The sequence below is a fragment of the Pygocentrus nattereri genome, chromosome 9 (assembly GCF_015220715.1).
Source record: "Pygocentrus nattereri isolate fPygNat1 chromosome 9, fPygNat1.pri, whole genome shotgun sequence".
NCBI classification, from domain to species: Eukaryota; Metazoa; Chordata; class Actinopteri; order Characiformes; family Serrasalmidae; genus Pygocentrus; species Pygocentrus nattereri.
In genome coordinates, this window is record NC_051219.1 from 4,875,461 (window position 1) to 4,891,702 (window position 16,242).

The following is a 16,242-nucleotide window of genomic DNA, read 5'->3' on the forward strand; positions in this document are numbered from 1 at the left end:
GACACCCCCCAAAAGAAACCCTATAAATGATGACTTTGTATATTTTTAGCTTATTACTGTCTCTATTATTGTTTTGGGTTTACTATTGTTTGGGTTCTACTATTAGATTACAGCCATTAAAATCAAACACAATAAAGCCCTTAAGCTCATTTCCACTGTGGTCTTCAACTTTAGATGAACTTTTCCATACAGCTGATAAGTAATAATCCCTAGAATGTAACAAGCATGGGAATTTCAAGACATCCCACAATACGTCGATCTACCTTTAAGATCAAGTTAGTTCATAACATCACTAGCTGTCTTTGGGGGACCCATCAGATCTTAAAACCTTAAGAAAAGGTGTGAAATGACTCACGTAGCAGTAAAAATATAAGCTTCTGAAAAACAACCCGAGGTTTTATTAATATAGTGTCTCAAAGTCACTTTACAGATCAACAACAGAACATGTGGAGGGGCAGGACATTGGATATTACAGCAGGAATTAGGATAAAGCAATAATAAGACCACCATTCAGCAGAAAAGAAAAGAAAACACACCTATGAGGGACAAATAACACACAATGCAGGGAAGATAGAGCAAAATAACACCATTCAACTAAACGACAGCAGGATGATTGACAGGACTGAGGAAGGGTGTCTTTAAGTGGGGTTTGATGGTCAAGATGTTATAGAAGTTCTTTGAAAGTTATTGACTGCAACACTGAAATATCTGCTGACCACAGAAAAGAGTAGAAACTTTGAAAGGCTTGAATTAAAGACTTTAATTTTTCCACATTCAAAAATTTCCATTTTATTTCTCTCCCTGAGATTCACGTCGAACATCTCTGCAGTTTTATAAACCAAAAACAGTCAGAATTCATTTTAATGTGACCTCTTTTGATCTTAAACATGCTGCTTTTGTTTCTGTGCCTTTAAGAAAAAAATATGCAAATGATCTTTTTTCCGATTGCCTCATTTAAAAAGCAGTCAGGCTCAAACGCTGCTTATAACTTCTGTGCGAGTGGGCGGGGCTAAACTGATGGAGGCTGAATAGCAGGATGATCGTGAGAACAACTTTAACAAAACTTACAGGCTCTTTCATTTAAACACAAAGTGGCAAAATTTTGGTTTTCCATGGTGCAAAGTTTCAGGAGCGACACTACAAGTGAATTAGGGTCAATACTTTAGATGTAACAATGAACTTTTGCCAGTTTTAGTCTCCTAGACTCCTTTCCTAGTTAAAGTTTGGCAAAAAAAAAAAAACATTTAGATATGCAAATGAGATGGTATCTACTTAAATATGCATACATTTGCATGTTTTTAAAACTGAAGAATTTAGCCTTTGAATATGATACTAAAATGTGTTGTCCACTGTGAAGACACTTTACAGGGAAAATTTTTCAGACAGATTATTAAAATGTATTGTTTTACTGTTTAATTAAGAAAACACTTCACTGATGTCATGAAATGTTTTTTTTTAGGTAGTACAAAATCATAAATTCAGCCACAATTAATGTCTTAGGGAATAATATCTGTAATAATATTCAGAATAGAGTTGGGAATGAACATACTGCTGCTGTCAGAACAAAACCTCGTATCTCCAACATGGTAACTTTACAGGAGAAGGAAAAAACGACTTTACTTTTAATGTAAGTCAATGGAACCCGAATTTTTTACAAGTCATTTTGGGCCGTTTCTTTTGGCCCATTCATCATGAAATTTACAAACAATGTAAAAAACCACAGGCATTTTCAGATTATGTCAAAAAATGAAAAATGACAAAAGAATGAAGATATGAAGTTTTGTTCAGCGATACGTTTTCTTTAATATAACGGAAATTTTTATTTGGATATTTTATTTAGATTCTTTAGAGAAATATATGATGTGTTTGTGATGCGTGTGGGCGGAGCTAAGCCTCATTAAAGATGCTAATATTTAGAAAATACTGTTCTACACAAACGGACATGAATTGACAAAGTGTGCTGCAATAAACCTTCTTTTTACATTTTTATGACTGCAGCTGAAAAGAAGGCAAAAAAGTCCAAAAATCTGAAAAATTGATGGACCAAAATTTCTGCCTGTGGCATATGAAGCCATGACTCTAACAGCTGGAATTACAGAACGTAAGTAAACACCAGAGAGAGAATCAAGCCGAATAACCAAAAGTGAACTGAAGTGGAGCTCAGGGAAAAGTAGACGACTCATAAATATTAGCCAAAGTATTATCTTTGAAAAATCTCCCAAAAAAGCGCAAATCAAAACTTGACTGAATAAACGGAGCCGGTTTTTTACCCACCTCTCTATAAAACCAGCGACATGAGCGTGTGTAAATAATTCAGACGAAGACTGGAGAGCTCAATTCTGAGAAATTATTATAATATGGAGTTTTGAGTGCTGTAAAACGGCACTTATGGGGCTGAAAAGTGACATTAGCGCTTTCCTGCGTTTCTGCCTCTGACAGACGGTTAAAAGTTCTCTCTGATCATCGCAAAAAAGCTTTAATCTCTCACCATGGAGCTGTTGCTGGTGTTCCTCATGAATAATTGATTCCTCCTGAATGTTCATTAAGCCACGCTGCTGCGTCTGCACATACCGACTAGCGCGGCAGCCACGACCACGCGGGCGAAACGTTCCGATTAATAATGGAGATCAGGTTAAAGTTACATAAAAGTCCATTAAAGTTACATAACAGGTAATGCAGGCCGGCTTTTTTATCTGGAGAGGAGTGGGAAGTCTTTTATTATAGATATACAGAATCTTTTTGCACTATTAACATATACGAGCTATGAGGTTTTCACAGGACGCTGACGGAGTGTTAGCTTTGCCTCGGTTTGGGTCAGTGACGATGTCTTGTCAACTTCCACCATAATAAACTTTACAGCTTTGTCAGGCGGTCATCATCGACCAATCCTTGGTTGAAGAGTCCGTCTTTCCCCCTGATACTTTCACACAGGATTCCGTTTCCTCTTCCTGCCTCCTCCTCATCCGCAGACTTCTTAGATCTGCAAGTAGATCATCATTAAGGCCTCAGTATTTATCCAAAAATATCAAAACAGCTCTGCTAATTATTCACTATGGCTAATTTACGGTGCTCTGTTGTTGACATAGGTGGTCAATCTCCTTAAGAAAGCACTGACCAATAGAATGGGACACTCTGGAGCAGGTCACCGAATGCCGAGACCAGAGGGCTATAAAGCACCCCGGCATTGAGCTGTGGAGCAGGGGAATATCATATTCATATTCATATCTGGAGTGATGGCGCGCCAATACCTTTGGGATGAGCTGGAGATCCAGAACTGATGATCCAACATCAGTACCTGACCTGCTCAATCAAATCCTCGCAGCAATGTTCACATATTTAGTGTAAACCTTCCCAGAAGAGTAGAAGCTGTTACTCCAGCAAAGTGGGGTCAATCTCCCTACTAATACCCTTTATTTAAGAAGAAACGCTGGGCCAGTAGGTGTCCACAAACCTTTGGTGAATTTTCTGTGAGCTGATATGTTTCCTATCACTGTATAAAAGAAGCTCCATGCTGCCTGTATTGTTGGATGCACTGGGAAATTTACAATCAGATCAGATCTGCTCTAGTATAATCTGGTCTGGTCTGGTGTAACCTTTTGTGATCTGATCCAGTCTGGTCTGGTCCAACCAACCTGTTGTGATCTGATCTTATCCGGTCTGGCCAGTTCTGATCTGGTCTGATTTCATCTCATCTAACCTGATCTGATCTCCTTTGGACTGGGTTGATCTGATCTGGTCTGATTTTAACCGATCTGTATGGTATGAGCCGATCTGCTTTGGTCTAGTCTGATTTGATATGATCTGGTCTGATCTGATCTGATATGCTTGGGTCTGATCTCATCTGGTCTGACCTGATAAGGTCTGGTCTGGTCTGATGTAGTCTGATCTGATAAGGTCTGGTCTGGTCTGATGTAGTCTGATCTGATAAGGTCTGGTCTGGTCTGATGTAGTCTGATCTGGTTTGGTCTGATATGATCTGATATAGTCTAGTCTGGTCTGATCTGATCTAATCTGTGCACACACACACATACTGACCGTTTCTTGTTGAGGAATGTGGAGACCAGTAGAGCTACGATGCCGGCGCACACCAGCCCCATCACCACCCCGAAGGCGATGAGCCACGGCGGAGTGTCATACTGGATGGGGGCCGCGAGGGTGGGGTTAATTCCCACAAAGTCCAGCGTCTGGTCAGTCAGCAGGAAGGCACTGTTTATACGGTGCCTGGACTTCCTGAAAGATCAGAGAAACATGGTCTGAATGTAACATGAAAAACAGAGAATTTAATTCATAACATGAATTGATTTGGACGTGAAACATCATCCACAGTCTTCAGCGTTCAACTGCTTCTCTGTAGCACCAAACACAACATTAGTGGAACCTTTTTTGCTGCATGAAGCATTTAGCCATGCAAAGAATCATTTAAACAACCAAATGATTCTTTGAGTCGTCATCAGTTCCCATTCAAATCGGTGCCTTCACTAATTAGCATGATGCTAACTGCACACCTAAACCATCCCATTGCTTCACCTCTTCAGGATCTGTAGTAGGCTTGATTATGTGGTGTCTGACTCCGTATGACTCACTGTGACCTACAAACTCGGACTAAAATCAGATCGTTTTATTGCCGGAATGATTAGAAATCAGTCGTCAGCTCAGGCGAGCGGCTGTGTTCCTACTTGATGGCGTTCTCCACCTCGGTTCTAGGCACCAGCTCGGAGGTGTTGCTTGGTTTTGTCACCACGAACACAAACGACACCCTCAAAGTCTCGTCACAGACCAGGATGTTGGAAACACTAAACAACAAACAAACATAAAATGCGTTAAACAATTAATTAAAAAAGACAATATAGTGGTTCATTTAAAACCGTGTAATAACGTCTCAAACAAATTGCTATTTATTTATTCAATATTCAATAAATATCAAAACTAGAGCAAAGATGGTTAAGATGATTTTTTTGGACCAACAACAAATTATTAAGTGATAAACACTATGACTTATATATTTATAAAAATGACCTACCTCAAAATTGGATCTTCACTTTTGAAATCTGAGTCAATTTTGACATTCAATTTATTAGAAATTCTGGACATTACATTAATTAGAACTTTAGAATGTATTATTTTTATTACAACATCATTAAAGATGTTAATTCTATTAGAACCTCATTCTGTATATTAATTTATTTAAAATGACATTTTGGATCTAGATTTTACTAAAATTTACTTCATTCTGACTATTAGTATTAGTAGAACTTCAATCTGAATATTGATTTTATTGGATATTAATTCTGCATATTCATTTTATCAGAACATCAATCTGGATAATAACTTTATTAAAACTTCATTCTTAATATTAATTCTATTAGAACTTAATTCTGAACATACATTTTGGATATAAAATTTTAACAAATGATTTAATAATAACATTTTATTAGAACTAATCTAATTTATTAGATCTTCATTCTGAATACTATTTCTATTGAACATCTTTTTTGATACTAATTTTGTTAGAACTTCATTCTGAATATCAGTTTTATTGGAATTTCATTCTGGATCTAAATTTTACTAAAACTTCATTTTGAATATTAATTGTATTAGAACCTAATTCTGGGAATTCATTTTATTGGAACTTTATTCTGGATAATAACTTTATTAGAAATTCATTCTTGAACTAAATTTTACTAAAACTTCACTATGAATATTAATTTTATTAGAACTTTATTCTGGATAATAAGTATTAGAACATTCTGTATAGTAATTTTATTAAAAATACATTCTGGATAATCCTCAATCTGGATATTTATTCTATTAGAACTTTGCTATGGGTATTCATTTTATTAGGATGTCATTCCACCAATGCATTTTATGATAACTTTCTTAACATGAAACAGATCAAATAAATGTTTTGTCTTTTTTTCAGAAATCAAGATCTTTCTTAACACCAAGGGTGCCAGTAATCCCGGAGGGCCCTGTAAAGGTCCTGAACCTCAGTCTAAACCATTAAAGGGAGCGGCTCACTGTCACAGCTGCTGCTGACGTCTGTATCTCGGAGGAATTCACTGATAAAGCTACAGCCGTAAAACAGAAGAAATGATTTTAGGGGGAAGACTTATGGAAAGTGACAGCAGTGGCTCGAGTTGCCTAGCCAGTTTATAAGCTCATGACTCATTTATTGCAAGTTATTCTCCTTCCATCCAAAGAAAGATGCGAATGCAAAGAATCACAGAAAGAATATTACTTATGTACATAAACTGTGTTAACGGCCGCAGTTTTTCTGGGCAAAATCCATTTGAATTGGAATTTTACTGTGCGTTCAAGTGAGTTTATGGGGATGCATTGACATACACACCCAGCTGAAACTGAGTTTGTTAGGTCAACTGAGGCCTGATGAGCAACAACTTGAGTCAGTGAAAGCTTTGGCATCACTGCTTCTCTTCTGTGCACAGACTCAAAAAATAAATCTCAACTGCTTCAAGTCCAGTTGCCTTCAGTGAGGCAGCTGACCACAAATGACCCAGCTCAGAAACGAGAAACTCCAACTTGCCATCAGTGTTGATTTTTCCAGACTGTAGCAAACACAGATTCCAGTAGCCAAGCTTGCAGATGTTGTGGAATGACCAGCATCAGTGCTTTGACAAATATAACTTCAGAAAAACAAAACAAAAAATGAAAAAAGCAGCTCTAGTAAAAGTAGATACTGGCTGAAGTAACTCTACCATACGTAGCTCAAGAACAAACTACTAGAAATGCTCTAGAAAACCAAGTGTAGCTCTAGCCAAAAAAATACACCCAGCGATTGTAGAAATAACAGTGACTGTAGCAAAAGCAGCTCTAGCAAATGTGACTGTAGCAAAGGCAACTCTAGCAAATGGGACTGTAGCAAAAGCAGCTCTAGCAAATGTGACTGTAGCAAAGGCAACTCTAGCAAATGGGACTGTAGCAAAAGCAGCTCTAGCAAATGTGACTGTAGCAAATGCAGCTCTAGCAAATGGGACTGTAGCAAAAGCAGCTCTAGCAAATGTGACTGTAGCAAAGGCAACTCTAGCAAATGGGACTGTAGCAAAAGCAGCTCTAGCAAATGTGACTGTAGCAAAGGCAACTCTAGCAAATGGGACTGTAGCAAAAGCAGCTCTAGCAAATGTGACTGTAGCAAATGCAGCTTTAGCAAATTTGACTGTAGCAAAAACAGCTCTAGCAAATGTGACTGTAGCAAAAACCGCTCTAGCAAATGGGACTGTAGCAAAAACAGCTCTAGCAAATGTGACTGTAGCAAAAACAGCTCTAGCAAATGGGACTGTAGCAAAAGCAGCTCTAGCAAATGGGACTGTAGCAAAAGCAGCTCTAGCAAATGGGACTGTAGCAAAAAAACATTCTATGAAGAGTATCTTTGGCAAAAGTAGCAACGAGCTAAAGTAACACTAGTAAAATGAGATACTGACTAAAGTGGCTGTAGCAAAAGTGACTGTACCAAGTGTAGCTTTAGCCAAACATATCTCATGAAAAAACATCTCCAGTAAATGTAGAAGAAGACAAAAGTAACTAATAATGGAAAGCAGAAGTAGACACTAGCATTAGAAGGTACTGGCAAAAGTCGATGCCAGCAAGAGCAATTCCAGCAAAACTACCTCTAAAAAAGCAACTCTAGCAAGTGCAGCTCCACCAAAACATGCTAACCCCTCACAAATGTAGTCCAGCTTTTACAGAAGCAGCTCCTGCAGAAAGAGTTTAATGTTTCCTTACATTCTCCTTGATCTGACATATGTGCAAAACTAAGGAAATCAAGAGGGGCCAAGTACTTTCTTCACTGTAGATCAGCTTTCATCCACCATCTTTGTTGATGTGACAGGAATTTTTAAAACATGAATCTTCCTCCTTTCTCTGCAGATCTCTGTGAGAGAAGGATATAGTCCACACTGCCAAAGTCAGGCTGGCTAATTAGCCCAGTATCCCTATGATGAAAATAATTGCATCTCACTCAAAGAACTGACCACCATGGCTCCAAACATGTGGCTGGTTTGATTCCTTCTTACCGCAAAACTAGTCAACCCGCCCAGGCGTGTCTGCCGTCTGTCTGCTGGCTGTAAAAGCTTCCATTACTCGTTAGCCACATTACCATCAGAGCTGCAGTGCTATAGAAATAGACTATAGAAATTAGCTTCAGACACCAACGTGCCACTGATAGCTTCATGTCTGATCTCAGGAGCAGAGTCGTCCCACAGATCTTCAGTGCTGGACTCGGGACGCAGTGCAGAGCGACTCTTTACTTGCTAATGTATTCCCTTCATCCTGATTCACAGGGCCCATATATCCAGGCTTGAAACAGTTGGGGATGAAACGTTCTGCAGGCTCTTATATCTGAGTCGTACGTGATGGTGGGCATATATTACAAATAGCTTCTTGTGGCCTTGTTGAGAACAGGCTCTGTTGAAGCACTGCAGACGTCATGTCTGATGCCACGAGTGCTCTTCTCCTGGGATTCCAGGGATTCTCCGGTTTGACTGGCTCTGTACTCGTGGCTCAGAATCCGTCTTCGTCTCCTGACAGCTGGGAAGAAGACAGCTCGACGTGCCTGGTGTCTTCACGATCCACTCAGCACATGGATCTGTACCTTTATTGATCACTGTGTTGCACGAGTGATCATTTGTGAGGTTCTGACAGGTTTCAGGTAGATGTTGGTCTCTGGTTTGTCTCCAGGATCTTTCCAGGTCTGATCCCAGTGCATCTGTTAATCTTCCTCATCCTGCTGGGATTATTTCTCATCCTACTTCCATCTCTTATGAAAGATTTGGAACAGTAAGAATAACCACATGGAAAGTTTTGCGAACAAACTTTAAGTTGGCTTGAAAAAGCCAGCTAATTGCACTAAAATGGTAGAAGAATATTGATGGTTGTTAAAATGTTACTAAGCAGATGCGGCAGTGTTGTAGCTCTCAGAAACTAGATGATGAAAGTAGGTATTAGCAAATGAACATAGTTGATGTCACTCTGGAAGGTCTAGATACATCACTGCCTGTTAATAAGTTGTAGTCTATGCAGGTTTCAGTTGTTAGGAATGGAAAACAGTGGCTGCAGCTCTACATCAAAACTCTTTACTGAAAGAGTTACTATAAAACTGATACATAGAAGCTTAAATAAATGTTTAATAAAATAAATGGTAAAAAATGTCAGAGTTTTAGGGGGTATTAGGGGTATTTGAGTTCCATCCGTAAATGGCTCTTCACACTAGATTTGATTGTAGGATCTGTAGGATCACGCTCTTAGAATAGCACAGCTTATGAACCCAAGGTAAATCCAATATTCCAGCCAATTCCTAATCTAGACTCTCATAGCATTTCCGTGCTGGAATTAACATGGGCTGGAGGTTAGGGAACCAGCCCTGTGACTGGAAGGTCACTGGTTCAATCCCCAGAGCCGACAGCACATGACTGAGGTGTCCTTGAGCAAGACACCTAACCCCCAATTGCTCCCTGGGCACTGCGGATTGGGCTGCCCACCGCTCTGGGCAAGTGTGCTCACTGCCCCCTAGTGTGTGTGTGTTCACTAGTGTGTATGTGGTGTTTCACTTCACGGACGGGTTAAATGCGGAGGTGGAATTTCCCCGTTTGTGGGACTAATAAGGGTCTCTTAATCACTTACACTGGAATACGGAATAGTTTGGCCAAAATTCACATTGCCACGACTTTCCTCTTACCTTACATGTGGCCAATCAGCCGAAACATGGTTGGCGTCTGAAGTTTGCTTCTTTGGTTTCTTCGGTGGAGCTACTAGGCTAAATCTTATCCCACCAATTAGCACTGTGCAGTCTTAAGGCTTAAATTTTGGCAAGCGTTTGAGTTGTTACTAATGGGTGCAGTATAAGCTTCCATTACTTGTTAGCTATATTAACCTCGTAGCCTCAGTGTTCACTACGTTTGGAGCAAGACGGGAAATTTGCTATTTATTTGTTTGCTAAGATGTTCCTGTAGTTGGGAACAGCTACCTTGGTTTTCTCAACTGGTAGAAACATCATAACTTCAGTGAAAAACTCTGTGCAGCTGGAGAGTTTCAATACTGCAACAATCAAGCTTTTGGAATAACTATAAAACCCACGATATGGATCCGCACCTTGCTCTCTGTTTGTGAAGCGCTCTAGCCCAGGGCCTCTTTCTGCTCTCTCTGCATTTGAGGCTGTAATTGTGATTGATTTTTTTCTTGTTCAATCTCATGTTGAACTGTAATCAGCTCTATCAGCTCAGCATTGGCCTCCGGATATGATTGTCTGTGCGGAGCCATCCGACAGTAATCGCCTGCTAATCTCAGCCAAGCGCGATGGGATAAGAAGACTTAGTGTTGGGAGATCAGCACACATGTGGGCTGCTGCTACCGAGAGCTTTCTGATTCTGCTGCTGTTAGGGCTCGAAAGCCCTAGATTTGATACGACTTGACCTGATAGGATGGCATTACTGTAGCCAACAGGGAAGGGGTGCCAGGAGGCCACTTTACGTGTGCAGCCCTCCATCCAAATACACTGTCTGTGCACTTTATTGAAAACACCTACTTAGTGTTTCCATTTTCTGTCAAATTTATGAACTCCTACTCTACCTAACTTATAGCTCCAGTGGGGAACCCTAAAGGCCTAATAGGCTTTTAGAGAAGGCCGTGATTTCTGGCATCTAAAAAATATGTCATCAATTGGAGTATCTAGCTAGAGACAGCCAAGAAAGCTCTCCCATTGGTTAGGACTTCAGGGGCTGGATAGAAGGCATTCCATGTTAGATTAACTACCAACATAATTAAGAAGTGGCAGAAGAACGTTTTGACTTCCAACAGTTAGAACCAATTTTTTTGAGGAAAGACGCCATTCTAGACCTTCTGGAAGGTCTAAATATGTTGCTGACTGTGAATATGAGTCATAGACTTAGCAGATTTCAGGTGGGAAAACAGAGGCAGCAGCTCTATGCCAGGACTCTTTACTGAGCCTCTTTAAAATTGATTCATAAAAACTTAAATATCGTTATTGCCTGTTAAGAGCTTCAAATGAAACATACAGAACGTCTGTCTTTAATCTAGAATGTCCAAGTGCACTAGTTTTATTGTCAATTAGAGACTGTAGCCGATCTGTTGCTGAGCATTTTATAAGCTCCACTCTATCTCATTCATCACCGGTCAGTTTCCAACCACAGGACCAGTGTTGACTGTCTCTGTGGTTAGACTCTGAAGCACACCCCATGCCATACAGTGTTCTTCCACACATTGCATGCAATTACCCATTTCCACCAGAGAGGTCTCCAAATCCCCAAAGCTTGGTGTAGCTTTAACTTTTAATGGAAGTTAAAATAACAACACATGAGCAGTTTTGGCCCATTTCGTTTGGTTCATCTGTCCTGAAAAGTTCACCCAGAGTAAAGGACAGAAAAACGATGAAAAATGTAAAGCTGACAAAAGGCGTAAAACGATTTTAACACGACAGTAAAGAGACCAAAGCTGACTCAAACTCAGAGTGGCAGTGCTGACGGAGCCAGGCTTCAGTGATTATGGGACCGGGTCTTTATGTGAACTTGGTCCTCCAGTTAATCAGTGTTGGTGCTCACTTTCCATTTATGCTGATCTGAGAGCACATTTATTAAATATTACAGAGAGCAGGAAGAGCTCTTTCTGACATGGGGGTGCAGCGGCCAATCCAAATTAAATGTGATCAATTCAAACAGCGTGACTGAACCAGAACCCACACCAAACACTGAGAAGGGTGGAATAACAGTTCAACAGTTTACAGCCAGTACTAACAATATAAATACAGTATGATCCATGCAAATAAATGTATAAGTGTTCATATGTCAGAGTAAACTCAACAACTAGAGGGAAGGTAAAACTAAATTAACATCCAGAATGAAGTTCTAATAAAATTAATATCCAGAATAAAGTTCTAACAGTTATTATCAAGAATGAAGTTCTAATAAAAAACAATTTCCAGAATGAAGTTCTAACAAAGTTGTTTTCCAGAATGAAGTTCTATCAGAGTTATTATCCAGAATTAAGTTCTAATAATATTAATTTCCAGAATGAAGTTCTAACCGTTATTATCAAATATGAATGAATTTCTAACAAAGTTATTATCAAGAATGAAGTTCTAATAAAAACAATTTCTAGAATGAAGTTCTAAAAAAGTTATTATCCAGAATGATGTTCTAATAAAATTAATTTCTAGAATGAAGTTCTAAAAAAGTTATTATCCAGAATGATGTTCTAATAAAATTAATTTCTAAAATGAAGTTCTAATAAAATTAATATCCAGAATAAAGTTCTAATAAAATTAATATTCAGAATGAAGTTCTAATAAAATTAATATTCAGAATGAAGTTCTATTAAAGTTATTATCCAGAATGAAGTTCTAATAAAATTACACCCAGCATTAAGCTTTAATAAAATATTATCTAGAATGTTTTTTTTTACACCAGTGACTTAACTAGAAATAATCTAATTTAAATTTAATTTGAAATGAACTTATAATAAAGTTATAATAAAGTTAATGAATAAAGTTAAATAAACAGACTGCATTGCAAATGATTGTAATTGCAAATGTTTGAAGGGTAATTCACGAGTTCAGTCAGGAGTGACTTGATTTCAGATGAAGCGGCAGGTCATTGGTCAGTTGTGTGCGTGTGTGATGTTTATTGCAGGAGATGGTGTGTAAGCAGTGCCTCTGATGGTCATTTCCATGCTGGACTGGAGAGAACAGCCCGTTTTATTGGACTCTAATATAAGACCTTCAGTCTGTCTGTCTGTCTGTAACTCAGCTATAAGAGCTTCTCTCCTTATTCTAGTCTGTTTGGTTTTGGCACTGGTTACATTTACTGAATATTCCCATGTTTATCATATCACTCTATAGTAGTTCTACAGTTCATCCATCTATTTCCCTGCAATCTCTGTTAGCCTGTTCTTCAGTGGCCAGGACCCCCATGGACCCTCACAGAGCAGGTTCTATTTTGGTGGTGGGTCATTCTCAGCACTGCAGTAACACTGACGTGGTGGTGGTGTGTTAGTGTGTGTTGTGCTGGTCTGAGTGGATCAGACACAGCAGTGCTGCTGGAGTTTTTAAACACCTCAGTGTCGCTGCTGGACTGAGAATCGTCCACCAACCAAAAATATCCAATGGAGGATGACCAACACACACTGTGCAGCAGCAGATGAGCTGTCATCTCTGACTTTACATCTACAATGTGGACTGACCAGGTAGGAGTGTCTAATAGAGTGGACAGTGAGTGGACACAGTGTTTAAAAACTCCAGCAGCACTGCTGTGTCTGATCCACTCACACCAGCACAACACACACTAACACACCACCACCACGTCAGTGTTACTGCAGTGCTGAGAATGACCCACCACCCAAACAGTACCTGCTCTGTGAGGGTCCATGGGGGTCCTGACCACTGAAGAACAGGGTAAAAGGGGGTAACAAAATATGCAGAGTGTGGAACTGTGGAACCACAAAGTGCATGAAATGGACACTAAGTGTAGACAGATGGTAAGTAAGCAGTGTGTGTGTGTGTGTGTGTGTGTGTGTGTGTGTGTGTGTGTGTGTGTGTGTGTGTGTGTGCTGAGAGGACTCACTCGTATTGTTCTCCGCCACTGTAGGTCCGCATGGCGAAGGCGAGCGTTGCTTTGAAGAAAAACATCTCGCTCTCGTTCCACTCGTACTGACCACACACACACATCAACTAGATCAGGAGAGAACCTTATAGACTATAGAAGAGCTCTTACTGCAGCTCAGCCTGTCTCTCCTCTCATAGAAAACAATAAGAACAATCCTAGACTACTATTTAGCACAATTTCTAAACTAACAGAGAACAAAACATTCACTGAACCCCAGATGCTGTCAGCCTATAGCAGCAATGATTTTATGAATTTCTTTAGTGAGAAAATAAAAAAAATTAGACAGAAAATTCTGAACACACAGTTAAACCCCACAAACCTGCTGGCTTCTAATGCCAGTCTGGACCCTGAGAATATTACAGTCACTGCAGGGAGGCTGGAATCGTTTACCTTCCTTCAAGAAAATGAACTAGTTAAAAGTTTCTTCTGCAAAACCATCTACCTGTATGTTAGATCCTTCTGTCAATAATAAACTCCTCTCTTAGCCTCGGATACATCCCAAAAACCTTTAAACTCGCAGTAACTAGACCGCCGATTAAGAAAGCTGACCTTGATCCCTGCGATTTATCAAATTAGAAATAGAAAAAGTGGTAGCAAATCAATTAAGCTCTTATTTGCATAGGAATCATCTACATGAATAATTTGAGTCTGGTTTTAGGCCACCTCACAGTACAGAAACAGCACTAGTAAAAATTGTAAATGATCTATCATTCTCTGACAGAGGAAATGTGCCTTTGCTAGTCCTCCTTGACCTTAGTGCAGCATTTGACCACTCTGTCTACTAGATAGACTGGAAAACCTTGTAGGGGTAACAGGAACAGCTCTTTCCTGGTTCAGGTCCTACCTCACTGATCACTATCAGTGTGTTAATGTAAAGGGCGAATCATCTGTCCTTGTAAAAGTAAAGTATGGTGTTCCACAAGGCTCTGTTTTAGGACCTATATTATTCATAATATATATGCTACCATTATCAGTAAACACGGCATAAATTTCCACTGTTATGCCGATGACACTCAGTTATATATATATGAAACAAACCGGATGATAAAATTAAACTTAGCAAGATTGAGGACTGTATAAAAGACATAAAAGACTGGATGTCGAGTAACTTTCCGCTACTTAACTCAGATAAATCAGAGGTCCTGTTTCTTGGTCCAAAATCAGCTAGAAACAAACTGTCTAACTCAACACTAAAACTTAACAATCTCTCAGCTGCATCAAGCTCATCTGTTAAAAATCTTGGTGTCATGATAGACACTGATCTGTCCTTCGACGCACATATAACTAATATCACTAGAACAGCCTTCCTGCATCTCCATAATATCGTTAAATTAAGAAATTCATTATCTCTACAGGATGCAGAAAAGCTAGTTCATGCATTTATCACTTCAAGGCTGGATCACTGTAATGCCCTGCTGTCTGGATGTCCCAGCAAAAGCCTTAACAAGCTTCAGCTAGTCCAGAACGCTGCAGCCAGAGTCCTCACAAGAACTAGGAAGTTTGACCATATTAGTCCAGTTTTATCAGCCCTGCACTGGTTACCAGTTAAATTTCACACTGATTATAAAATTCTATTACTGACCTATAAAGCTCTAAACGGACTCGCCCCTCAGTACCTGAGTGAACTTCTCTCCCACTATGAACCATCACGCCTACTTAGATCACAAGGTGCTGCTCACTACTGGTACCTAGAATTAATAAAGCTCCATCAGGGGGCGGAGCTTCTCATACAAAGCCCCCCAGCTCTGGAATAATCTGGGACGCCAAAAAAATCTAATTGAAGCCAAAAGACATTGTGGACGCGGCTGAAATCCCAAATTTCTAAATGATTCATTTTGATTTGTTTAATTTGTGGGATTCTGAATCATTTTAATGGAATACAGACAACATAAACAATAAAACACACAGTGGATTCAGGTGTTTTGGGACACTTTAGGAAACCGTAGATGATGGATAATTACCTGAAGTCACACTGTAGATATTTTTCTACTGTAAATGCTTTACTGAGTATCATCATAAGCAATTCCAGCAAGTTTTTACAGTTTTCTGTATAATTAAATAGCTAAGATGTAAACAGATGTGCACAGTGGTGGTGATGGGAACCAGACATCCACCTCTAAACCTCCCTCATGAATTCACTGCCTGATGACTGACACACTGTTTTACAGTAGTTTTGAGGAGGTTTTGGCCTTCAAATCGAATCCTGTAGGTTCTCTGGTGGTTCTGGATGGTAAATAAAGTGTCTATATCTGTGTTGTAGTCATGGCGACCCCTGGTTCCCATCACCACCACTGTAAATACGTCTGAACCGTTTCACAACAAACCCGCTCTGAATCCCTCTGATTACATCTCAGAGAATTATGCAGAAATTTAGAAAAATAGGTGGAGTTCTCCTTTGAATGCTCTGGACAGTTTGGTAAATGCAGAATCTAAAGGATGAGATGGGTCAATTAGTGACATTAGAAACTTACAGCGTCACCTCCCAGCGCTGTCTTAATACTGAGCCTCACTTTATAGCCATCATCTACAGGGAGAGAGAGAGAGAGAGAGAGAGAGAGAGAGAGAGAGAGAGAGAGAGGGAGAGAGAGAGAGAGAGGGAGAGGGAGAGAGACAG

The 16,242-nt window shown here is 39.6% G+C and overlaps 1 protein-coding gene across 1 annotated transcript in view; it reads right to left on the reverse strand.

The window, feature by feature from the left end:
* Window positions 1-370: 370 nt before the first annotated feature.
* Window positions 371-16,242, reverse strand: part of cltrn (collectrin, amino acid transport regulator) — a 21,966-nt gene continuing 6,094 nt past the window's right edge. The window contains exons 2-6 of the mRNA XM_017718630.2: window positions 16,100-16,152; window positions 13,587-13,672; window positions 4,677-4,793; window positions 4,036-4,230; window positions 371-2,980 (exon numbers count right to left, since the gene is read on the reverse strand). Of these exons, the coding sequence (XP_017574119.1) occupies window positions 2,854-2,980; window positions 4,036-4,230; window positions 4,677-4,793; window positions 13,587-13,672; window positions 16,100-16,152 (578 nt within the window). The 3' untranslated portion in view covers window positions 371-2,853. The remainder of the gene's footprint in view (window positions 2,981-4,035; window positions 4,231-4,676; window positions 4,794-13,586; window positions 13,673-16,099; window positions 16,153-16,242) is intronic.